Source organism: Armigeres subalbatus, unplaced genomic scaffold, assembly GCF_024139115.2.
Source record: "Armigeres subalbatus isolate Guangzhou_Male unplaced genomic scaffold, GZ_Asu_2 Contig297, whole genome shotgun sequence".
NCBI lineage: Eukaryota > Metazoa > Arthropoda > Insecta > Diptera > Culicidae > Armigeres > Armigeres subalbatus.
Window position 1 is genome coordinate 194572 of NW_026943038.1, and position 27134 is coordinate 221705.

The 27134-nt window shown below is 37.0% G+C and overlaps 1 protein-coding gene across 1 annotated transcript in view; it reads right to left on the bottom strand.

The window, feature by feature from the left end:
• Nucleotides 1-27134, bottom strand: part of LOC134203929 (ATP-binding cassette subfamily G member 4-like) — an 83672-nt gene that overhangs the window by 2217 nt on the left and 54321 nt on the right. The window contains 4 exon segments of the mRNA XM_062678766.1: nucleotides 14170-14426; nucleotides 14492-14989; nucleotides 15043-15427; nucleotides 15490-15679. Coding sequence (XP_062534750.1) covers nucleotides 14170-14426; nucleotides 14492-14989; nucleotides 15043-15427; nucleotides 15490-15679 — 1330 coding nt within the window.

Genomic DNA, 27134 nt, shown 5'->3' on the forward strand with positions numbered 1-27134 from the left:
TACTTTATTAAACTGTTTTTTTTTAATCTACAGATTATATTCAACACCATACTTGCTAAATGGACACGGTCGGTTAAAGTGGCTGGTTAAAGTGTTCGTGAAAGTAGTCGTTAGATTATTCGCTGTTGGTTTGAGCGAGACAGAGTATATGACAAAAAAATCAACCAGCAACTTGCGGTTTTTGGTTCGAAATGAACGTTTGTCAGCAATGGAATAATCCATCTAGATTTTCTACTAGATGGCTTTTTGCTGTACTATAAATCTCGCATAACTTTTCAAAAGGGCCTAAGTAACATTTTTTTAATGAATTAATTTGAGTACTGCAATCAACAGAACAACATGAAAACTATTGATTGCAGTATTCAAATTAATTCATGAAAAAATGTTATAGGTGCTGAAAAGTTAACGAGAATTCATGAAAAAAATGTTACTTAGGTCTTTTGAAAAGTTATGCGAGAAATGTAATAGAAATGCATGAAGCCAAATAGGACTTTTTGGGAACTTGCAAGTGTTCTTATTGTTAAGTTGACTTTTTGTCAATTTATTGGTCAATACTTAAAAGGTGCTGTAAAAAGAAAAGTGCATACTTAGGTTTTCCAAATCTGATGCAGACTATCTTTTGAAAAGGGTCAAACTTGTTTTTATTGATTTTTTCAAATGGATATAATCGATAAACGACGCTTCCTACAAAAAAGTGTTGTATGGGTAACTGTCGCAAAATCATTCAAACTTTCTAATAAAACTTTTTGAAAAACTCTAAATAGAACCCTACACTAAAAAATCAATTTAAAAAAAAATTAAAGTCAATTTGCAAAAAACCGCTCTTTTGATTTGGAAGAAATTTTGTCTCAAGATAGGTGATTATATTCCTACCAACCGTCCATACATCGCAAGCCAGGCACTTTTAAGGGAAAAAAGTTTTCTAACAAAACTTTTTCTTGACGGAATTGATTTTTTCAGTGTCTTTAAGGAGCGGATTTAACATATGTATACATATACTCATATTAAGTATTCCTGTACAGTCAGGCAGAGTACAATGTTTTGGTCGTAACTGGTCGCGACTAAAGAAGCTAATAACGGAATATAATATTTTTGAAGATATAAACCCCTTTTAATATTACTCTTAATTTAAAACAAACTATATTTAGTGACTAAATTAGACAATGTATCATAAAAATAGATTTGCTTGGGGTTCTATAACGATGGCTTTCATTGGTTTAGTTTCAAATAATTCCGACAAGAAAAAGTTTTTGTTAGAAAAACTTTTTTTCCTTAAGAGTGCCCAGCTTGCGATGTATGGACGGTTGGTAGGGAACATAATCACCTATCTTGAGACAAAATTTCATTTAAATAAAAAAGAGCATTTTTTCGCAAATCAACTTTAAAATTTTTAAACTGATTTTTTTCAGTGTAGGGCTCAATTTGGATTGTTTCCGATATTATCAATTTCCCACCTTATCGGCCGCGACGATTTGAAATCGTCGCAAAACAAATTGACGCCAAAATCGTCGCCAGCAGAAATGGCCATAAGATCTGTCAAATCAACTGTGAACAAAATTTTATATACTCAATAATCACATTATTTCCCAAAATTGAGCCCAGTTTTTAATGCAGATTGACATTATTTACTAATAAAACTAACATAATTTTAGAATAAAGATGTTGGCGACGATTTTGATAGTGCCTAAAAAATGGTCGGCGCGTTTTGTTACCAAGGAAACAGACAATATTTTCACTAGAAATTTTGACTGATTTTGCGATGGTCACCCATACAACACTTTTTTGTGGGATGCGTCGTTTTTCTATTATATCCATTTGAAAATATTAGCAAAAAAAATTTCAGCTCTTTTCAAAGGATAGTCTAGATTAAATTTGGAAAAACATTTTTGTTTTCATTTCGGATCATCTGGTGATTTTTCATTTCTCATTTTTCATTTCTTACTTCTTACTTTTCACTCCTCACTTCGCACTTCTCACGTCTCACTTTTCACTTCTCACTGCTCACATCGGCCCATAGGGGAAAGAAATGGCAGAAATGACGCTTAACTTTTAAAAAGAACATATGTCACCTTTTTTTCATGAATTAATTTGTGTACCGCAATCAAAAGCTATCATATTGGTCTGTTGATCGCAATCAGTGTTGTAAAATGTCAATTGCATTCTTTTTCATAATTTTCCCAGAACTTGTTTCAGTAGTTTGCTATCAGCTATCAAGTATGGCAAACTTATAGCGCTTAAATGTGGCTACAACTTTGTCTAACAAGACATTGCTGTAAATATGTAATCTGGGGCGTGGGAGGCAAAATGTCATTCAAATGACATTATGTCAAATGACACGTGACATTTTAGAGATATTTCACTCTCTAGCCTCAGATGTTATATTTAGAGCAATGTACCTTTGGACAAAAATATAGCATTACTCAAGCGTTATGCGTGCATCTAAAATTTTGAAGTAAATTTGGCTTCCGAAGAAAGTTATGAACAAATTAGTCAAACGACATGCAGATGACATTTTACAAGCCTGATCGCAATATTAAAATTCATTCATGAAAATATGTTTCTTAGGTCATTTTGAAAAAATAAACTAGAATTTTCAGTGTATACATGAAATCTTAAAATAGGTACTTTTTAACTCATTAATGGGTTTCTATGTTTCTTTGTGAAGTTTTTTTTTTTCTTCCGTGTAAGCTGTGTATTCTATGCTGTCAGTGTGCCGGTTTCGAATAAATTGTGTCTTGGGAGAACATAACCTAGAAAATCGATAGCTTATTTGTTACGAAATAATGATGTCTCATAACTCTTTGAATATTTACTATTTTTTGAGCCGTGCCATCATTATGAAATTCAATAGCGAACAAGAAGAAAACATTCCCATCGAATGCAACTTGTTGTAGCAAAATCGATTCAGGTTTAGTACTAGAAAAATTGTCTAATGTTTCAATGTGCACACACATACGCACACACACACACACGGACACACACACGGACAGACAGACATTTGCTCAGTTTGTCGAGCTGAATCGAATGGTATATAATACTATGGGCCTACAAGCGCTCTATAAAAAGTACGTTTTGGGAGTGAAATGAAAGCCTTTCAGGTACAACTTTGTTGTACGAGAAAGGCAAAAAGATAATCATGCAAAAAAACGACCCCCTCGCATTCCCCGGCTCTCAACGTTTATTACTCGGCTGCATTACAACCGATTGTCTTGACTAGAAATCTAAAGAAGCTTACCCACTCTTTTGATGCCATGTATGTACATTTTGTTAACTTTTATGCAAGACGAAAATTAAAGTTGTGAAATTTCATCTGGTATGTATAGACTATGCATCATATTTCCTCTATCCAATGTTATACGTCTGAAGGTAAATTTATCGAGGTCTACAATTATGAGTAGCTAGGGATGAATCGATACAAGTAAATACGAGTAAATACTCGATACTTTTGATTCGATACCAAGTACTTTTGTAATCGATACTTTGATGCCCGATACCAAGTAAGTATCGAATTGAAGTAGTTGAATCAATTGAGTACTCAATTCAAAATCCATTAAATATAATAAAGATAAATAGAAAAATTGTTTATTTTTATTTAAAATTTAATAGTATTTAAATCGAATAAATACTTTCAAGTATTTATTTTTTTCCGCTCAACACTTATTTCTGCTAACTGCTATAAACTATTAGTGAAAATTTCAAAAGCGAACTAAGTTTTATTTTAATGATTTCGTATGATCAACTTGAAATTGAGAAACGGAAATGTGGCCGATTTTCAATCCAATTCAATTAGAATTTAATAAATAAATTATTAATTAAATATCTTGGGTATTCTTGGCTTTGCACTAATATTTGCAACTGTTTTCTAGTAGTCTTATTGAAGAAGCATCAGAGATTTACATCAATAGGAACACGAAATAAAAATACAGTTAAGTGAAAGTGCTTAAACAAAAGCCTCCCGGAATCCAAATTTAAATCTACATACTTGCGTTTTCAAGGGCAAACCACTCAATACGGCAGCAACGCACAACTGCTATTTTATTATTTCAGATGTTTTCATTACAGCTATATGTGGCTAAATTATGGATAACTGCTTGTTAATGACTAAATAATTTTATTTCCAATTTATGAGTACTCATATGATACGAGTAGGTATCGATACTTTTAATTCGATATTTAGTGGTATCGATATTTTTATTCGATATTACTTTAAAGTAAAAGTATCGACACCTTAGTGGTATCGTTTCATCCCTATGAGTAGCACACTTATAAAGCAAATGAAGTCGTTCAATGCGAGATTGTCAATAAAGAAATCAGGGTATGCGCAATAAATAAATATAAAATTTCCATAACCAATAATTTTTTTTCCACAAAACAAATATAAAATAAGCATTTCATAAGCAATTATTAAAATAAAATTATCCATAAAGAAATTAAAATGCTCCACGAAAAAAAAATACTAAGTTTCCATGAATAAATCAATATTAGCAATAAATAATTACAAAATTTTCCATAAAATAGATATATTTTTTCCACAAAAAATTAAAATAATTCCACAAAATGATCAATAAAGAGCAAAAAAATTAAAAAATGTCTATAAAAAATACAAAAAAGCAATAAAATTGATATTTTTGTCTATGGACTTCGAAAGCTTCTATACAAGGAGTCATATTTTTAGGGAAATTTTCATATTTTTTTATTGCTCTTTATTGATTTTTTCATGAAAATTTTTAAAATTTTCTTGGTAAAAAAAAATTTTGTTGAAAATTTTAAAATTGTATATTGCTAATACAGTTTTTTTTTGCTTTTAAATGTGCAAATTTATTTTTGCTTTGTGGTAAATTCTTAATTGTTTGTAGAAGTTTTAATTTTTACTTGTGTAAATTTTATTGGAAATTTTCTATTTTTTATTGAATTTTCTTATTTTTCTGGGGGAATTTTTATTTTATTCGTGAAAAATAATTATCACTCATCACGCCTTTTTTCCGCAAAACGATTTCTCGGCGAAAATCAGCGTGAGTTAGCATCCTCTTCTCGTGAGACTGGGAGAGCATTACGATCCCTTGTTATAAGACAGCAAACTCATGAAAACTATTTCCATTATGGAAGCTGCACTCAAAGTTATCGGATAAAACCGCGCTGCAACAATGCCATGAGAAGGGAGTGGTAGATCGACCAATTTCGTAAATATGCATCGGACCTCCAACAAAATAGCCTAAACGTTGTTTAAAATATGTAATCAAAAAAGCTACCATGGGGCTCATTCCACTGATTTAGGTACACCGTTCTCGAACAGCAGCTTTCTTGTATTTAATAAATTAAGCCCGTTAGCCCCGCCCCTTTGTGATCTGATATGGGTGTAAATATAGTGCACTCATAACGATTAATGAAGGGACGGTGCTAATGGAATTACTTCATTAGATGTAAGAAAACTGCTTTTCGGCGCGCGCGAGCCATTTTGATCGGGATTCCGCAGACAAGGACCATTCGGAGAATGACAAATTCTAAGAATCCTATGAAATTTACTCGCAAGATTCTGAATTTGATTATAAGATTTTGTTTATCCAAAATGCGTATTGTTGCGAAGAATGATAACAGAAATTTGACTCAAGACGAAGTTTCTTCATATTACAAAAACATTATCTTTCGGCATCTGTCTGTCCGAGCGACGTTCACCGATGGGTGGTTGCTGTAGATAGTTTCCACTGAGATGGCGTCTTCATTGATTTTATACAAAAGAAGGTTGATCCGACTATCCGAAATAAACTTTCTTCAAAGTGCAAAACTCAATCGTAAATAGCGAATTTGATAGCGCGTCGGAGGGAGATGATGTAGTGAATTTCAATGGATGGTATCACTAACAGCAATTAAGCTCTCACGCCAAACCCGATGCCACCGAAACAGTCCATTTTCGCAATTAACTCTTTCTTTTCATAAAATGTTAGTCCTGAGAAGAACCAATTTTCTTTTCCCAATGCTCTCCAACTAACTGACACCACAATTTGTAATAAATTTTCAGCATCGGCACTGGCGGTGCGGAATCGCCACAGTGCTATTTTTATGGTCCACCCTTTTCTTCATATGCAATGCTGGTTCATTGAGGTTGAATGATCTGCAGCAACACATCGAGCACCACCACCAATGCGATGGATTTTCTTTGAAAATGTTTTTAGCGCCTCCGTGATGCTGTGTCCGCTCCGCTACGATCGCTGTGATGCGTCTGCTATGCGTAAAATCTTGTTCAAACTAAGGATTAGATCCAAACCCGCAAGTGATTGATTTTTGACGTCTGTGCTAGTGATGCATGTACGTGATTGGTTAGTTTACCTATTTCTAAACTTTTTGTCAATTATCGATAATAAATGGCTAAAAAATATTATTTTCATATGAATACAAATAAGCGTTGACTCATCCTTGATCGAATGGTCCAAAAAAATTAAAAATCCATCGAGAAACGGCTGAGACATTAAAGTTCAAAGTCTATCATATTTTCGTGACGGTCCCTGATTTTCGCAATCGTAAAGTGTACCCCAATATAGAAAAGACACACGTAGTCCTACGTCAAAAAAAATGGGATAACGCTCTCAAACAAAATAAATAATGATGCTGTAGTAAAAGCTGGGTGATTACGCAGAACGAGAGACAGTCTTCTAAATAAGAATCGTTGAAACAGAGGCCGGTGCTGAGTTCCAGGGTTGTATTCAAGTTGGCCTGTTGACAGGTTTGAATTCTAAAGAGGATTGAATCCTAAAGAGAAAGAACAAGTCTCTCACTTATCATCTCTGTATACAATACATATACGATATGTAACATACAACGAGAGACTTTTTTCGCAAGCTGTCATGATAGAGAACTGATTTAGGAGGCTACACCCCATGATAAATTTATTTTAGAAAGCTCCAAATGCGGGGAGCACTGGCTCTGATGATGCATTTCAACTTGTTCTACACAGCTGTACAGTAACCAACACGAAAAGAGCGAAAATAAAGAGACAATCACCATTTTTCTGTGGGGGCTGCCTATCCGATTCTGTTTTTTCGCACTTGTATACAAGTTTGATAAATTTGTTATCATGGCTTGTTATGATTCGGAACAGTTTTTGCCTCTCTTTTATCGTTGTTCGTTATCTATTGAGAGCGATTTCTACAAATCCTGCCTGTTGGTAATCCAGGTTTAGAATACATCGGAACGTTAACTTGGACGTTATTTCGTTGATCCCTGAAGTGACACACCATCCATTACAATTATATTCTCCTTTCAACCGGCCGAATTGAATTTTAGAACGAAGAATTATCGATTATTGAAAAATTAATCAGACGTTGACGTGAGAGTATAAAATACGCTTCTTTTCAGAGCGCTTGATGAACAGTTACAGATCGTATAAAATGGTCTGACGAAAGTTTTGCGAGATCTTGCCGAGCTGCAGAAAACTACAAAAAAACAGAGCGCAAAGGAATAGATTCCAATCTTCCAATAGAGCTAACTTTGACAAAATTCATGCAATTTAGGATCGGAAATGGTTCATGATGCTAATGGAAGTTCCATAGGCTTCCATGGGGATTTGGTACTTGCAGCAGATGTGGCATAATGTCCCGTATTGGCATAAATAAAGAAGGGCATGGCTTCATTAAGAAAATCTGGAAGAGAACAGCCAAATGGCTCTAAATTGTGCTGCTAGGGCTGGCTCACTTGCACTTGAATCTAACCAATGAAAATTTGAACAAATAATACTATAGAAATCCTGTCAAAGCTTTAACAAGCGGCTTTGAGGCATGCCGCAAACCTGTTGATCGAATTTGTTTACAGCCTTTTAGTGGAATTTCCTGTAACTCGATATTTTCCTTACTCGATGAAAATCAAAGTCCGTAAGTCGATACCTCGCTTACTCGATACTTCTATGTCGAAATAATTTCCCAAAGCATTTTCACCTCACCTCATGAGTAGTAAGAAGTCAGAATTGAGAAGCAATAAGTGTGAAGTGACAAATTCGAAGTGAGAAGAAAGAATTGAGCAGCGAAATGTGAAAAGTGAGAGGAAAAATGAAAAATTTGAGAAGTGAGAACTGTGAAATGAAAATAGAGAAGTGAAAGGTAAAAGGTGAGAAGAGAAAAGTGAGAAATTTGAAGTGAGAATTGCGAAGTGAGGAATGAAAAGTGAGAGCGAAGGAGCGAGGAGCAAAAAGTGTGAAGTGAATGGTGAGAAGTGCGAAGTACGAAGTGAGAAGTGAAAATTGAGAAGTGAGAAGTAAAAGGTAAAAAATGAGAAAAGAAAAGCAAGAAGTGAGAATAGCTCACTTCGAACATCACATTTCTCACTTCCCAATTCTCATTTTTCACTATTCACTTCGAACATCTCACTTCACTTAATAAGGAAATCATTTTTAACTATTCGACCAAACGGCATTCGACCAAATGGCGTTCGACCAAATGACTCTTTCGGAATTGACCTTCCCGTCATAAATTGTATCTCGTATTATTGTCTCAGTCGATTCGTTGGCTTATTTTTTTAAGCCTCTAACTATTTCTAAAATCGAAAACAAGACCCGAAAAAGTGCTGCACGTGTGAACCGGCCTGAAAAATTCACCCGATGTTCGTTCAAAATTTGCGATTTTTGTTTAAAATTTTAAAAATACTTAGAGGCGTCAACAAATAGGTATGGGTTCTTTGGGAAAGTTGACCTTAAAAAATCCAAATAATCGATTGAGCAAATAATAATTTTTGACGGGAAAGATCAATTGTATTTCTATTCACCGAATTTGAATTGAATTTATCATTTGGTATGGTCCATCTTGAAAGTAACAGCCAGCAAATTACCGGATTTATTACCGAGTTATTTGAAATCGTATCACAATGGATAAAAATGTCTGAAAAGTATCTGTATAAAGAAGTGCGGTGATCGTGATTTTTTTTCGACACGGTTGAAGACGTATAGCTAAGGATACAGTGATCGTATTGATGTGAACATATTCAGCTTGGATCATGTAATCCTATCATAATAACATGCAATGCGCGCTGCTTTTTAATTATTATTTTTTAATTCCAAAACATGATTATAAACCTGTCTTGTTGTACGGATATGATCCTAAGCCATATTTCTACATATTATGAAGAACGTTTGATATTAAAAAATAAATAAATATGTTCTCTATCTCGATACCTCCCTAACTCGATGGTCCTTTCAATTTCGAGTAAGGGAGAATTCACTGTATCGAGATAGGGAACACAATTATATTTTTTTTCAAAATTTAATCACTTTTCATAGCATGTAGAAATATAATTTAGAACATTTGGCCGAATGCCGTTTGACCGAATAGTTAGGTTTTGTTTCCTTATTAAGTGAAGTGAGAAGTAAGGTGTTCGAACTGAATAGCGAAAAGTGATAACTGAGAAGTGAGAATGGAAAAGTGCGAAGTGGTAAGAGAGTAGCTTGAAGTGATTGCAGTAGCTTCTCAAGTGAGAAGTGTGTAGCGGTCTCAACTCACTTCTTATTTCAATCTTCTCACTTGTCACTTCTTATTTCTCACTACTCACTTTTCACTACTCACTTCTCACTTCGCACTTCTTTTCATTTCTCACTTTTCGCTTCTCACCTCTTACTTCTCACTTTTCACTTCTCACGTCTGATTTCTCACTTCTTACTTCTCACTTCTCAACTCGCACTAGTCACTTCTCACTTATCCCTTCCCACTACTCTCTTCTAACTTCACACTTTTCCATTTCCAGTTCTCACTTTTCCATTCTTACTTCTCAGTTTTCACTTCACACTTCGCACTTCTCCCTTCCCACTTCTTATTTCTTACTTCTCAATTTTCTCTTATCACTAGCCACTTCTTATTTCTTACTTCTCTCTTTTTATTTTTCACTTCCGACTTTTCACTTCGTCCTTCTCATTTTTCATTTCTCACTTTGCACTTCTTACTTCTTACTTGTCACTTCTCACTTCTTACTTCTCACTTTTCACTATTGACTTCTTACTTCTCACATCGCGCTTCTTCCTTCGCACTTCTTACTTCTCACTTTAAACTTCTAACTTATCATTTCTCACTTCTCACTTCTCATTTCTTACTTCTTACTTCTCACTTTTCACATCCCACTTCGCAAATTTACTTTCTACTTCTAACTTTCACTTTTCACTTCTAACATCTCACTCTTCACTTATCACTTCTCATTTATAAATTTATTTCCTACTCATCATGTCTTATTTCGTAAGTGATGTGAGAAATGTTTTACTCACTTTTAACTACTCGACACCGTGTGTATCGATTTCATCTATTAGCGGAAAATATCGAGATGTAGAACATTCACTGCATTATCGAGTAGCCTCGTGATACACGAATGCAGGAATGGTGGCTTGGCTTAGAAACCTCGAAAACCGTCCCGGTGGGGGACGTAATGCTAACCACGAAGAAGAAGAAGAAGAAGAAGAAGAAGAAGAAGAAGAAGAAGAAGAAGAAGAAGACGAAGGAGAAGAATAAGAACTTACGGATCTAGGACTTGGTTTCTTACAGTGGAACCGTCATAGCAAAACGTCGTCCATGATAAACACTAGGAGCTCAAATGTAGAATGTCGTGGGCGTAAATATAAATTTGAATATTGCAACTAAAACTTAACCGTTCCATGTACCATTGAACGCCTTCGATATATAGCGATATCAGGTCCGTGTGTTTTACCTGATCGAAAGAGTCCTGGAGGACTTTTCCTAGACGGCGAAAGAATAGCCCGTTCCAGAGCGGAAGGAGTGCTGCCGAAAACCAAATCACCGTCTGCTTCAAGATTTTCGTGTAGCCGGCGATTAATTAACCTTCCTCTCGACGACCTTTTCTTGGAGACGCAGGAGTTTAGGGAGATTAGCTAGCGCACGGAAGCATCTCTGGAGGAGACGTAATTCTTTGGTATTGGCCTTACTCGCCCCCCCCCCTCGAGTCTGAATTTCGCCATAATCACATTCGCTCTGTGTTCTATTCATGTACCGAACATCTTGATTAGTCGGTCAACATGAGCTCAGCCATTGAGGCAAATAATGGGGGAGGGGAGGATCTCACAGGAGTATAAGATCCTCTCCTAGAATTTAGAAAGTTTATATCTAATACATACATGTGTTCAGCAACTCTTCGAATGTTTCAAAATATTCTTCTTTTCTTTCACAAGATCTTCTTTCCATACATTTTGACACAATTTCTACAGTAATTCATTATTAGGCCGTTACACATATTTAATTAACATGTTGTCCCATTGTTCTCCGGAAAATCAAGGAAATGAAAAAAAAATCAAAATACTCCTCGGATTTGTTAAAGAATGTTTTGAAAACTCTCAAAATTATCCAAATTTTATTTTATTGCCCCCTCAAAACATGTTTGAGCAAAAAAAAATCCGAGGGGGAGGAGACATAATGGTTTTTAAATATTTGTATCAGCCTTATTTAGAAACTCCGAGCTTCTCCAAATATATTAATAAAATTGTTTATTGAATATATTTGATATATTTGTATGTTTTTATTTGCCAAAAGTACCGCCAGGAGCAAGGATGTTATCGATCACTTAGTAATCTGCGTTTGATCATTTAGTAGTTTGTCAATAGCTCATTCCAGAGGCAAAATTTCAAAATGTGTTGTATGGCGGACTTCTAGTGTGAAGGTTTTTCTACAACTCTGCCTGACATGTCGATGTTCGAATTCCACTATTGAAGGAATTAAGACGCTAGTTGCAGTAACTTATACTAAATGATAACAAAATTGCAAATTGCAATTTAGTATAAGTTACTGCTACTAGGGATATAGCTTCGTTATTAGTAAAATTCAAACAACGAACTGTTAGGGAGAGTTGTAGATAAACCTTCGCACTAGAAGTCCACCATACAACACATTTTAAAATTTAGCCTTTGGAATGAGCTATTGACAAACTACTGAATGATCAAACGCAGATACCTAATTGATCGATAACATCCTTGGCCAGGAGTATATATGGGTGTTGCTTGTGTGGGTTGTTGTCGTGACCCGGACGAAGTTTCTAAGCTCGACCGTTCGTTGCAACAATACTCAGCAAACTTAACTCTGTTATCGATTCGTTCCAACACGAACGAAAAAATGAAAACACCTTTGCGTTACCATGCAGCACAAGAGAACCCTATACACGCTGATCAAAATGAATCAATAAATGAGTACATATCGTTACAAGGTAATTATCTCAGTGGTATTTAATGTTGCAACAACTCCTCATTCCAATCTTATCCACTACATTCATTCCCTCCTCTACTTTGGAGACGTATTAGAAACTTAAAATACCTATGAAGTTTGAGGAAATATCATTATGGATTCCTTTTAAACCAATATGGAATTACCCCCGATTCAAGAATTAAGAAAAATATGCGAACGACTCTATATAATCCCAACCTAATTCAAATTGTATTCAAAACCAAGACCAAACCAGACCAACCAAATCCAAATCAAATCTAAATACAATCTAAATTGAATTTAATTTCAATCCAAATCTAATCCAAATCCCATACAAATTCAAATTGAATTTGTTCGCATCAAATTCAATTTAAATCCATAATCAATCCGACTTAGGGAAGATCCATAAAGTACGTCATGCTAAATTTGGCAATTTTTGGACCTCCATCCCCCTTCGTTACTCTTTTTGTATTAAACCTCTAAAATTTTGTATGAGTTGTCACGCTGCTCAAACCACCCCCTCCCTCCTAGGAGCGTGACGTACTTTGTGGATGGCCATAGGGACTTGAAAGAATTTTCAAAATTGGGTTTCCTCACTGTTTTATTTTTCTTTAGATCCGCTACGTAATTCTTCCATTCACAAGCAGGGATGGGAATGGGAGACATGTTTTAGGCCATTCAATCCGTGAAGGTGAAGCAGCTAAAAACAACTAAAATAATACAAAAAATTTATAAAATATGATCGATTTTCGGTGAAAAATTATAATTTAATTATTTCTCGCTTCATTTAGATATAAAGACTAATTAATCCGTATCAGCAGCAAGCAGTCCGTATCAGCTTTCAAGCAGTCAATCAAGCTCAAGCTTATCAGCAGCAAGCACACTTTCAAGGGTTTGAGCCACAGGTGATTAAATTCGATTCAAATGCTGTGAAACGGACGGTACGAGACTCTCACACAGCCAAAACGCACCAAGCGACTTTTTGACTGATATTTGTTTGTATTTTGTTAAATTTTGTTTGCGTATTGTTTTTTTGCGATATTTTGTTTGTAAAACGGAAACAAACATCATTTCATGCCAATTAATTTATTGTAGGATATCATCAGTTATAAGATTGAAAGATATTTGATACAATTTATGATCAATTGAATTTGAAACGAGAGCTTGAACAGAAAAATGTGAAATTTTAGGTTGGTTCTTCTCAGGACCAGCATTTTTTGCACAGAAAGAGTTGATTGCAAAGATGGGCTGTTTTGGTTGGCATCAGCGATTGGCATGGTAGCTTGGTTGCTGTGAGTGATTCCATCCATTCACCCAAATTTATTGCAATATCTCCCACCGACGAGCAGCGCTTGTGATTGTGCTACCGAAGGGCAACTTTCTATCGTCACCTAACGATTATGTTTTGCACATTGAAGAAAATTCATCTCTGATTAACCTTCTTTTGTATAAAATGGAGGCCCGGAAAATATCGATTTAATTTCCAATGACTAACAGAAATAAAACCAAAGATCTTTTCAGTATCGTCATTGTTGTTTTAACGGATAAATTCGAAAACTTAAGCCGAATAATCTGTTTGTCTGCGTGAAGATATTTCCCAATGGTCAATACACTTCTTGGATAAATAGTTTTTGTCCTGAAAAGGACTGTGTGTAATTAATTCTTAAAGTTCTCTCGTTTTGCCACCGGCGCCATAAAAAATAGATACACGTACGATTCCATCGCTGGCGGAAACCGAACGATACAAATAAGTATATTTGCGTTTAGTTTCGTGCCGCTAATCACAATTTTATAATTGATTTGAAAAGTTGAAAATTTAAATCTACTAAAAGTTAAACTGAATATAGAGTGTTTCAATTCTCTTTGAAAAAGGTATAATCGAAACTTGAAAAGTCGGTAGTCTATTTTATATATGTGTTTTCCCAAGTCGTTTGGAAATAATTTTCAATCTTAGTTTTCATTGTGTTATTGACTGTTGAAAGTTACTCATCACTTTACGTACCTTTACATCAAACAGCGACGCCACTAATAGCCCCAAACCTTGTGCCACCCAGGCCACCATCAGGCAAATCAACGTAAACAGTCCCATCCTGTACGCTTCCAGTGGTTGTCCCGTCATATAGTACGTGATGGAGATGTAGGTTACCGTGCAAAGAAACTGGATCGGAATGTCCGCCACCGTCATCGCAATGTAATACGCCCGCAGCGAGTACCACCGGTTGAAGTGCTCCCGGGTGATGATCGGCAGCTCCAGAGGAACTGAAATGAATCAAAATTTTGATTATCTCGAACGGATTGGGACCTCAATTTCACGGACGACTCACATGCCATCGTCATCGAACTGAACGCGGTGAACATCAGAAACATGATCGAAAAGAACACATAGTTGAAGCTATTGAAGATTTGGGCGGCTTGGTTCCCTATGCCGAAGTACAGCATCCCGATCAGCACAGCAATCGAGCAGTGGATGATGAACCGCATCGTCATCAGCGACTGATCTCGGCTCAAAATTAAAAATGTCCTCAGCAGCAGCAGCGAAAACTGACGGCAGAAGCTGGTGGTGTAAACCTCGTCTCGGCCGCACCACTTCTCCGGGTTCAGCGACAATTTCTTGGCTAGTTTCTTTGGTTTGGTGAATGGGGAGTTGGACGGATCCTTCACCGGCGACGCCGGAAGCTCAATGGAAACCGGGGACTCCAGAATCGGCATCAGGAAGGGGGTGAAGAGTTCGTGTCGCCGGTAGGTCGTGGTTTTACCATTTTCCGTTTTGGCAACTAGTTTATCGTTCTGACGTCCGTAGTCGTGAGTGGCGATTTCCAGTACTGAAAAACGAGTTTTTGAATTACGTTCATATTTGTGTAGCTGTAGGACTTACAGAAATCAGACGGACTGTAGTGCTCTGGGCAGATTATTTCCAGCTCTTTCAAAAACGGCACAATGTTGTTAGCCGTTCCGCTGAAAATGCACTGGCCCTCGGCAACGGTGAAAAGATGATCGAACATGTTCAGCAGCAGAGCGGACGGTTGATGTATCGTGCAAATGATAGTTCGACCTTCGCGAGCTAACTGCTTCAACAGTTCGACGCATTTCTTCGACGTGGAGTTGTCCAGCCCACTGGTGGGTTCGTCGAAGAACATCACCGGTGGATTGTTCACAATTTCCAACGCAATCGCCAGTCGTTTCTTCTGTCCTCCGGACAGTTTGGATGTGCGCGTTTTCTTATTGTCTTGAAGGCCTATGGCACAGAGTATTTCGTTCATCTAAAAGACAGAAACAAATCAATCAGTCTTCAATCATCAACTTGACATAAAAGCGTTTTTACCCGAATTTTCTTACTGGCCGGACTAAGCTCGGTGCCGATTTTGAGATTGGCCGAAAAGTGCATCGCCTCCAGTACGGTGAGGTGCGGCTGAAGGTCGTGGGCCTGCATGATGTAGGCGGACTGGCGCCGGAAACGCTTCAAATCACGCTGCTGTTTGTTTATCGAGATCTCGCCGGTGAATTCACTTTCGCTGAAATGATGGATGAAATTGCGGCTATTAGACGATCGCACAGATAAAATAAACAATTATGTCTGAGAGGGGTACATCCGCTGTAATTAGATAAACTATACGGCTCAGTGATTTGATAAAAGCTCCGATAGCTTGGGTAAATAAATTTGTTGAGAGTTTTCTAGAGAGTCAATCTGATAACAACATTTATTTTCTTCATCAAGCGCGACGCTGGGTGTGAAGTGCTATTTGAACTGCGATATTTGAGTTTGTGCATCATGGATCACAATTGACATAATTGAAGGTAGTCTAAATTATTTCCGAAATTGTGAAAATGATATCGTCATAGTCAAAATGGCTTTTAGCCCCTTTCATATTTAAACTTGTTGAAAACCAGAATGTGGGAAATAAATACATTATAAAAAATCTCTAAAAGGAATGCATGAAATAAGTAAATCTACTGATTAAAGTATGTATAACTTAATTGAAGATGTTGTGCTTAAAGTACACCCAACCAGCGGATGGCAGATTTTAATACAGTTTTGCATAAAAACCTTACAGAAACTGTATAGAAATTTTGCATTTACAATTTCGAAAAATTTTACCTTTCTATTGAAATCTTACATTTTTATTTGAAATCTACAGATTTTTATATGCCAAGATTTCTTAAAATAATTGTAAAAATTGTTTTTTGGGTGCACAATAACATACTTCATGCGCAGCATTGTTTGTGGTTGATTCGATGATCCAAACCGCTCGTAACTTCATGAACTTCGTTTTCCATACTTCTTCTGCAGAACAAAAGTGAAACATTTTTATCATTCGTAGATGACGTAAACACGTCGTAGCTGCTCAACGCGTTCCAATGTCATGCAACACAAACATTCCAGCTCATTCGAGTTATAATTAAAAGTATCGTTTGCATTTGCATTCAATGAACTTTCCTTAGCCGATTACCGACCGTCGTCGACTGCCAGCACAGGGAACAAAGAACTGATCAGCTGGAACTGGACTGGACTGAGAAAGCCGAGAACAAACTGACCTGGAGCTGACAATAAAATAACATTTATTAAGCACTTCCACCGCGGCCTTTGCTGCCACCCTGTCGGGACAAATAATTGCTCATTAAATTTCCTTGTCCTATACGAAGCAGAGTTTGACCATTGTTCAACGGTTCCGCGTATCAAACCGCTTGAAGTACTGAAAACGCGTCACCGAGCGAGAAATCGTATATGCTTTCAGAGCAAAACGAATCGTGAGTCAGGGTTATCAACACCAGAAGCGTTCACGTGGAGACGTCCAGCAGCGAAGTAACAAAGAATAATGCATTATTTGCCTCCGAGCAGCAACTCTACGGACATCGGAAACCTTTTAGACAGCTTCTGCGAATTGATTTGTTCGAGGAGAAACAAACGCAGCTGCAATCAACTCCAAACAACAACAATGAGGGGGTCTCAGGAGACGTGATTAATAACTTGCTGAAAACAGGAAGATATTTTCACATCGACCACCTTCTTCTCACCCAACAACCTCAACCTTCCAATAATGGGTGCAAAGTCGACGATCGCAACCGCAAACAATCCGGTAAGTACATCTGCACCGACACGACGCGCTCTCTCCAAGTTTGGCTGCCGTCGTCGCTTTCCATAGGTTTACACAACGTGCGGCCGCGCGCAGTTGTGTTGTGCTGCTGCTGCAGAAGGGCAAGGCGAAGTTGCGGTTGGGGAAACGACGATCGTAATTAGGCAGCCGTAGCGCAATCAGCTGTTTCGGTACATTTGAGTGCCCGGTCCAAGTCGGGTCGGGTGCAGCTGTACCTATCTACAGTTTGTCGGTAACTCACAAATACATAGAGCAGAGCTAAACAGACCTCTCAATAGCAGCAACAACCTCACCACCTGATGTAAACATAAACAAAGAGGTGCCCTGCATCAACGGCATCAACCGACTCCAGGTTGAAATTTCTGAGTCATAGGCGAGCGGGTGGATGTGGACTGTGACGGGAATAGCACAGTAGGAACCAGTTTATGCTCTGGTGGTGAACTATTTTTGTTGGACATCTTTCGTTGTATAAATGCTTTGGGGCTGGCTATGTCTCGGTAAGTCAGTTTGGTACTGCTATGAGAAATATTAACTCCACAAAGGCAATCGCAGTGCGTAAGTATGGCGCACTGTATCCAATTTGGATCCACAGTTTGAAAAAAAAATCACTCAAACGCTCATTACCTATTAATTGATAAAATACAGTAGGCAGCAAACAAAATTTCGATTTAGAAAGTGGATATGGGCAAATACGAAGATAGATCTTGGTCATTTATTAGGGAGAAACAATTACCCAAGTCAATGTTGCTATCAGGAGAAGAAAGTAGGGTAACAATTTTCTTGAATAGTTGACCTCATCATGTTGCATATTTAGTTGATACAATATGAGAATATATAATATGACAATGAACATTTCAAAATCAGTTTGTTTATGATTTTATTCAAGCATTCATTCTGAAAACCTAGGATTTTTTAAAGAATCTAGCGAAACTGCTCCTGGAATTCTTCTCATGGCTCCGATATTCATCCCATCAAAAACAAAGCAATGGAAAGCAATTTGATTTGTTTCTTATTTTTGTGATTTTTTTCATCATTCAGCCCTGTTGACAAAAAGAAGCTGTCTTTCTTTGTTTCGTGATGAGATGAATATATGTTCAATGAGATGGAGATCGGGACAGTTCCCCTATTAATGAATTGCAAGGTATTTCATCCTGGAATTTCTCCAGAAATTTGTTCCATGAATTTCCTTCAGAAATTCTCCAACAAACTTTTACTGGAGGAGTTCCTGGAGAAATTTCTGTTAAAACAAACGGAAAAATTATTCGAAGAAATCTCCAGGAAGAACTCTTGTTGGAAATCATAAAGAAGGTTCTAAGGAAGAGTAACAACCTAAAAATAAAAAAAAAATAAAAATCTACGGACATTACCGGAGAAACTCTTGAAACATTTCTTGAACTCAGGGATTACTGGAAGGACCCAGGGAACATCTTTCGAAAAGTTCTCAAATAATAACGGAATAATCAGAGAAAATTTGAAATACGAAATAATCGGCGTAGTTTCCGGAGGAATTCATAATAAATTATTAGATGAACTCGCATAATAACTTCTTGAGGACTTATGGAAGAAATTACGTTACAATTTAGGGAGGAATTTGTTGAGGGATTCCTGGAAGATCTCCCGAAGGAATTCATGGATGAACTCTCAGAATGGTTTCTAATTAAACTCCCTGCGAAATTCCCAAAAAAGAAAAAAAAATGGATTTCTTCCCAAGAACAAATTCTTGAATATTACACCAGCTTATTGTCGCTAGTTGTTCGCACATTTTATTATCCAGCAAAATCCAATATTCTGGAAATCCAGTGAAAATAATTTTATGTATTCGTCGGTGAGTATTCGTTGATGTTGTGATTCAAGCTACAATATAGAGCTTACTGACACCTAATTATCTCTTTCTTTCAAGCGCATAGGAAGAATAGGATTTGCTTTTCAACTCAAATAAAAACTTCCCTTGGAAAATTAAAAAGGAACTCGCATGGTCCTGGATCACTCACGCAGTCCCGCCGCGCTTGTGGGCGACAAGCGAGCTTTTTCGGAAGTGATGTACTTTTTACAAAGGTGCGAGTTTCGGAAGGTTGAAAGCGTTCAAAGTTCATGAAAAATTTTATCAATTTTATTGCCTTTTTTGTATTTTTTATGGAAATTGTCTAATTTTTCATTGCTCTTTATTGATTATTTTTTGGAAAATCTTCAATTTTCTGTAAAAAAAATGTGGAAAATATTGTAATTGCTTATTGCTAAAATCATTGCTAAAATTAATTTATTCACAAAAATTTTGTATGTTTCCCGTGGAACATTTTGATTTCTTTATGGAAAATTCTTCTTTTATAATTGCTTCTGCTTTTTAAAGTGCTAATTTATGTTTGTTTTGTGGAAAATTCTCAACTGCTTATGGAAATTTTACATTATTTGTGAAAAAAATATATTTGTTTATTGCTCATACCCTGATGACAAATGACAATTTCCTAACTGTTTATGAAAAATTTCTAATTCTTCATGAAAATTTTACCGTTTCGGGAAACGTTTCTCGATGAAAACAAATCCAGTCCCGTTTATGCGCTAAGACGAGAAAGATGATTAGGCGTCAGCAAGCTCAATATTCCGCAGCTCTGACTTTCTACATAGTAATAGCCGCCAGATAGGGTAAATGATGTATCTTGGACAAGCGCAGAACATTCATTAGAAAATATATCGAGATTGAATAGTATAAAACAATTGAAAACTACTTGGTTCATCCAAATACATAACCTATGATTAGTCTTGTGTCTACATTGCCCAATTTTTGAGTAAATTACGTTTACTAGGTGTAAACTGTGATATACTGCGAATTGAAATATTTTCTTTTTGGACATCAAATATATAATTTCGACATGGAAAATGCATATATTTTGGACAGAGTCATTTTCTCCTAATTGAAAAATGGCCACCTACAGATCTCAATGGTATGACTTACCTACACGTATCCACATTCATTTAAATGCATTTATTTGCTCTGACATAGATTAAACCAGAGATTATCATTGTTTCGCAATCTTATCGATATTATTGAAAACAGCCTAAAAGTTGGCAATTAATGGTTCATCCATGTACTGTACATGGGGTGACCAATAAATGTCTGATGCATAAAAACATAACTTCATTTTGGTCACTCCTGTTTCATTCGTCTCTAGTTCATGTTAAGGAATTGGAATATGTTAGTATCTCAATTACAATCAAACTTTGGCCGCAGGACCTCAAGATTACCGTTTGAACCAATTTAAACGTGTTTCAGGTGCATGTTACGAAGAGTCCTATAATGCATGTTCTCCTGCATACTGGCGTCCAGCAGGCACTTTGGTAGAAAGCTTTACATTTTAGATAATTTTAAAGATAAATAATAGTTGATTTGTGAATTCTCATCAGGAGCCGCTAGAGTTGAGGTAAAAGTATGCAATGATCATACTTTCGATAAAAATTTTCCTACACATTATCTAAACTTGATCGAAGAAGCTCAGGCTTGTCCAAAATATGTACATGTCCAAAATATATTATTTACCCTAGACAAATATTCAATTGAACGGTTTTTCGCATAACGAGATAATAGCCGATGTAGTTCCAAATCGATTTTTCCATTAAAGACTTAAATAAAATATCAATCATACTACGATTTTATTGAAATTTTGATAAGTTGTTCATAGTTTAATAAATTACTATTGAACAATTTAAATCATTGGAAAAATAATTAAATTTTGAACAATCAGCTTATGTAGATTCCTAATTGGACTGGTATGTGGGTACACTCAATACGGGACAACGTATGTTTGCTATTTTGTTACATTTCTTACGAAAAAATCTCAAATGTTATTCAAAAGATCCATAAAATGAAATGCTATTTATGGAATTACCTTTCAAAAACCCAAGTGGAACTGATATGCGAGTACCGGCAGACATATCCACTTTGTTGGACAGATTATGGTCCGAATAAATTATGAAACTTTTTTTTTTTTTTTTATTAGCTTTATTAAGGAGACTTGCAGCCCCAGGCTGGCTCGCCTCCGGAATATTATGAAACTTATTGTTTGCTGGTTTTCCATATTCATACTGACAAAAACCTGTAACGTTTATTTTATTTGGTGCTTCATAGCTTGTTCATGCAATAAAATTTTGGAGCGTTTTGATTTTTTTTATTTTCATCTAATTAATATCGCCTAAATTTTGAAATGAGTACACTAGGGTCGCTTTGGATTTCTTCAATTTCTCGGTTCCTAATTTCAATAGCTTAATTTCAATAATTCAATAATAACACTATCAATAGGTAAATGAAGAATCACCTGATGATGGCGTTGATTTGCATCGAAGAGCTATCCGATTAGTCAAATCAACATTTGAATCTTTGTTTTTCAAAAGCAGATAAGTCGTTTTGAAAATTTTGTCTTGAATTACTAAATGATCGATAACATCCTTGGCTTCAATGATTTTATTCGTACGGTGACTGAAGAAAAATCGAGGACGTCAGTATTGATAATTGTCTGATTGTTGCAGAACTTTTTTTTCGAACGGCATCCACATTTTGTTCATTCACCATGCAAATAAACAAATTTATTACAGCGCTTCTCTGCCGTTCTACGCATACTCGCACCAAATTAAAATAAAAAATGCAACTGAGAAAACCGGTTGTAGAACAAAACTTAATTTTTTTTGGCTTCCAGCGGCTTTTAAGGAGTTCTTATCTATAGACTAATGGGAGAGCTCCATTTCGTTGAAATCATTCATATTTGGAATATATGAATATCATTTAGGGCCTAAATCATGAAAATAGCTAAGCGGGACAGTTATGCCGAGAAATCTAGCCCGTGTTTACAGATTTCTACGCATATTGGTCCCACTGAGTGTTCGATTTCTATATTGACTACTATGATCGACATATTTTGCTTCAAGCTTTATTTATAAAATTTGACTCTCCACGTGGTTAAAGATGTTAGATTTTAGATTATAGTTGTATCACATAGGATGAAGATCCTCAAAACTAATAATTTTCACCACTAAAAGTGGACTGGCTTGAAAACAAAATCAGTGAATACGATTTATATAAGCATCGCTCGTTTATATAACTTGTTCTTCCATAATGGTGAATTTATTCGCTGTGAGACAAATATGCTTAGAAATCAATGGGATAAACAGACTTAATGTTGTTTTATCTAATTTTCCAAAAAATGTTCGAGATTTTGAAATGTTTTTAGAAAATATGCATGAGAATAGACCACTCTGTGATAAAAAGTTGAGAACAAACATGGGACAATTATGCGTAGAAGGGCAGTTCTCTCCGACACGATTGCGATTCCGCTACCGACGGCATCGTTACGATTAAACTGTCTGCCATTGTCTAGCGATTGTGCTTTGAAATATGAAGAAACATTTTCTTTGATTAGCAAATGGTGATCCTGAAAAATCGAATTATTTTCAATAATGCATATTTTCTATCACTAATAACAACAGAAACAGAATCCTGCGAGAAAATTTCACCGATGAAAACGCCACCATAGTAAAAACATTTTCAGCCGTCGTCTGCGAATACATTAATTGCAGCGTCCGACGATTTGTTTGCTGTTGTGGTAATGATTGTAATGAATATTCGTCTCGGATCAACTTTCTTTTTAACAAATCATGGTCCTGAGAAACGAATCGATATCTTGTAATAAAATGTTAATTTTCGCTGACGACAACCAAATCGATGGAGACGCCAATGAATTTCTGCAGCAATCACCCGCCGATTGCCTCCGCTCTGACCGACATTGAGGCCATGATTCCGCGACCCACGCTAAGCGACTTTTTGTAGTTCGTCTCGGATCAATTCTCTTGTTATTCATCTCAATAATAAGCTTAAACCACTATAGAACATATGCCGGGACATGCATTTGATAAGTCCCAATACAGTAGTTTACTTTCTTCCGAATGTAAAGGTGGTCCTGACAAGAACCGTTATATTTTCAATATCTCCAATCACTGTCAGCAACGACTCAATAAGTTGAATCCTGCGAGACAAATCTGACTTGAAAGCTGCTTCACGATCAATCACTTCTGCAAACGTTACCGATGCGAAAAAATTTCACAAGTGCTGCTACCTCCGACAGCTGATGATTCGCAGTTCCATCCTCATCATCATCATATTTTTCTTCTTCTCCTTCTTATTGGTATACATCCCCCACTGCACTTCCACAGTCATTAACTGCGAGGTTTCTAAGCCAAGTTACCATTTCTGCATTCATATATCATGCGGCTAACACGATGATACTTTTATTTCCAGGGAAGTCGAGACAATTTCCAAACCTAAAAAAGTATAGACCGGCACCGGGAATCGAACTCAGCCACCAGCATAGTCTTGCTTTATAGCTGTGCATCTTACCGCTAGGCTAGTTCCATCATCAATGACTGCCACTGATGTCGTTACCTACGCCATCGCAACGCTGAAATTTCTGTAGCAACCGCGCCGACGATCGTCGTCCAGAAAATCTCTATTGATGCTGTTGCTTGTCAAACTCGGTATGATTTACCGTTAAACGGCAAGACTGCTGGAGCGCCACACCGATGGAACCGCGGTTCGATGGAACCAATGAAAAAATGACGCGTACGTGTGAGATTTTTTCTTTCTTGTATTTAATGAAGTAACACCATAAGCCCCGCCCTTCCGGCAAACGATATGAGTGCACATTTTGATATCGCATTGCCACATTTACTGTTAGAGCGGGGCCAATGACCGACCGATTTCTTTTTCTGTGTGCATAAAAAGAGACTTGTATCGCGCGCGCGTCCTTTTCATTTAAAGGAGGTCAATCGACGGCGTTCGGTAGCTGTTCTATCCGTAGCAAGCAACAGCGACATCACTGGCAGTCATCGATGATGGTGAAGCGGCGAATCATCAAGCAGCTCTAGAGTCAGATTTTTCTCGCAAGACTCGAAACTATTGAGATGTTGCTGATGGTGATTGAAGATGCACATTACTACTTGATGGACTCCAGCTCTTCGATGAACCTACGCCGAATATAGTATCCTTCTCCACTGGACTCGATCCTGGGCCAATTGCTCCCAGTCGCCCTGAACGTTGGGCGCCCTCAGGTCCTCCTCAACAGCAAAAAGCGATCGTGTACGTGGCCTTCCATGAAGCCTACGGGCTCTTCCGGGTTCTCTACTAAATGTTATTTTCGCTTGACATTCTTCCGGCATACAAACAACCCAGCCCACCATAGCCTGCCGTGTTGTACAAGCTTAACAATACCCAGCCCTTTACACACCTGGCTCTCCTGTTTACCATCGAGTATTGTCCGCAGCACCTTACGCTCAAACACTCCGAAAGCTCTCCGATCAGCCTCCTTTAACGTCCATGTTTCATGGCCGTATAAAGCCACCGGAAAAATCAGAGTAGTATACAGCGCAAGTTTTGTCTTCGCTTGCAGACTCCAGGACTAGGAGGATCGAAGTAAACCTTGCGCACGGTCGGCTGCGTTTGATTTTCTGGCAGTGAATTTTTGTTTTCGATATCGTAAACTTTTTATTTCGGCTAGTGCTACACCTAGGGTTTTTTTGACCGAGCGTTCTGATGAAAAAGTGCGGTTTTGTGATTTATTCTAAGCAATATACGTAAAAAATGTGTATAATGTGGATGCTTCATGGGAGCTAAAAGTCTCTCCCATTTTTTGAAAATGGATTAATTTGGTGAGATTGTTTCATTATATTCTTGCTATATGTTTCTTACGATTATGTTTCATATATTAAATACGCACTGGATTGTGTAATTCGGAAGTTTGCTTATGGATCCATTATCAAATTTATAATGGTAGGATAAGCAGGCGGGGCTTATTGTAAGCAAAAGTTACCTCGGACTGGTCATGAAATACCAGGCAGTCGGAAATGGGTCACTGGAGCTGCCACCCAGTGGGCCCTAGTAGCACAACCCAAACCGATTTGGTTGTAGCATCTCAAATGTGACTAAATTCGGTAACATATGGGTTACAGAAACTGTTGTGCAATATGTGTGCTGCTCGGGGGGTTAGTTTGTACATACACGCACGCACGTTTGCAGACTACGGGACAAGTTCTTCTACCACTTCATTTTTTTCACCATCCAGCACCATTGCACTTTCACAACCACTAATGAACCCACGTTGGTTGCCAGGGCCAATGTACTTCGTTTTGCTGGTATTGATCGTGAGTCCAATCCTCGCTGTCTCCTTCTTAAAAAGTACAAAAGCTTCTTCCACGGCTCGGCGATCAACCCCGATAATATAGATATCGTCCGCAAAGCCCAGGAGCATATGCGATCTGGTAATAATGGTGCCGCTTCTTTTCCCACCAGCTCTCCTAATAGCTCCCTCGAACGCTGTATTGAACAATTGTTTCGAGAATACATCACCCTGCTTCAACCCATCTAAGGTAACAAAATGATGTCGATGTTTGATCCGCAACCCTTACAGATGATTTCGATCCAGGGTTGTCAGATGAAAATTTGGATTTACAATTAAAAAAATCTTTTCATCTGTGTCTCTTATTAATTTTTTCTAAAGATATCTGTATTAACATTAAAGTGTGTAAATTGAAAAAATCAAATCTCGCGTGATTTTTGAAAACGTCGTAAGTCCAAAAGTGAGGCTCTCTTTGTTTACTTTATCTTTTGATTATTACGAAGCCATACTAACATTGACATCCGATTTTTTTCACAGAGATCTGAAGAAAATAGCTTTGCTTAGCGTGCTGAGGTAGAAATATTGCAATAAATGCATAACTAGCTTCGATATTAATGAAAGAGAGCATGATAAAAGAGAATCTCTAATTTGGTGTACGATGTTAAAGTTGAAAAGCATCATCAGAACCGTGGCCCCCGCAACTGGGATAGAAATGTATCATGGCCTGTAGCCCCCGAATCGGTTAATAATCGTAACAGCTACCGAAAAACGTCTCTCACTGTATGCTACCTATCGAGAGTGTATACTAAAGTGGAGCGTCATGGTCATTTTTTAAAATCAATGGTTTTTCGGAACCATTCTGGGTCCCAAACAACTGTGCAGAATTTAAGCCCGATTGGTTGCTTCCCCGCTTTCCGCATCGCGTTTGATGTTTATATGGAAATTAGTATGGGAGAACGTATACTTTTGCATTTCTTCTAGAGGTTCCAGTTCATCGTAATCCAAGTGGCACATTGCGTTGAAGTATAACCCAAAATATGCCGAAAAACTTCGCAGAAGAAGGTACATTGCTGGAACGTCCACGAAAAAAGTGATAACGCTTCAAAAATTGATTTTTCAAAGCATATGCAAAAAAATCGTTAATTGTGCCAGCACTGCCGAACAACGTGGACCAATATTTTAACTAAGTAATATTTCTATATTATTGATCTTATAGGGCTTATACAGCTGATGGGAGTTATTCGGAATCATTTCACAAAGAAAAAAATCCGAAAAGAAGGAAGATTTAGTTTGCTCATCCGGTAGTGCTGGTTGTCCGGTAATGGTGGCAGAAACATTGATTTCTTGCATGTGGTTTGAACAATTGATTTTCGAAGCTTAATAACATTTTTGTAGACCTTCCAGCTACGTACCTTCTTCGGCAAAGTCTTTCGGCATCTTTAAGACTATATGCTCACGTATTGAGTATGATTGACGATAAATTGAAGCCGCTAAGAGCAAAATACTAATCTCCATATAAATTTAAAACGCGATGCGGAAAGCGAGGACGCAACCAATCGAGCCCAGTTTTGCACAGTTGATTGGGGTCCCAAAACGGTCCAGAAAAACTTTGATCTCACTTGATTGGATGAAGTTTGCGTTTTTTCATACAACTGCGCCCCACTCTAGTGTATACAGACAGACATTATAAGTGAGAGATTTTCTAATTCTCCTTTCGATTT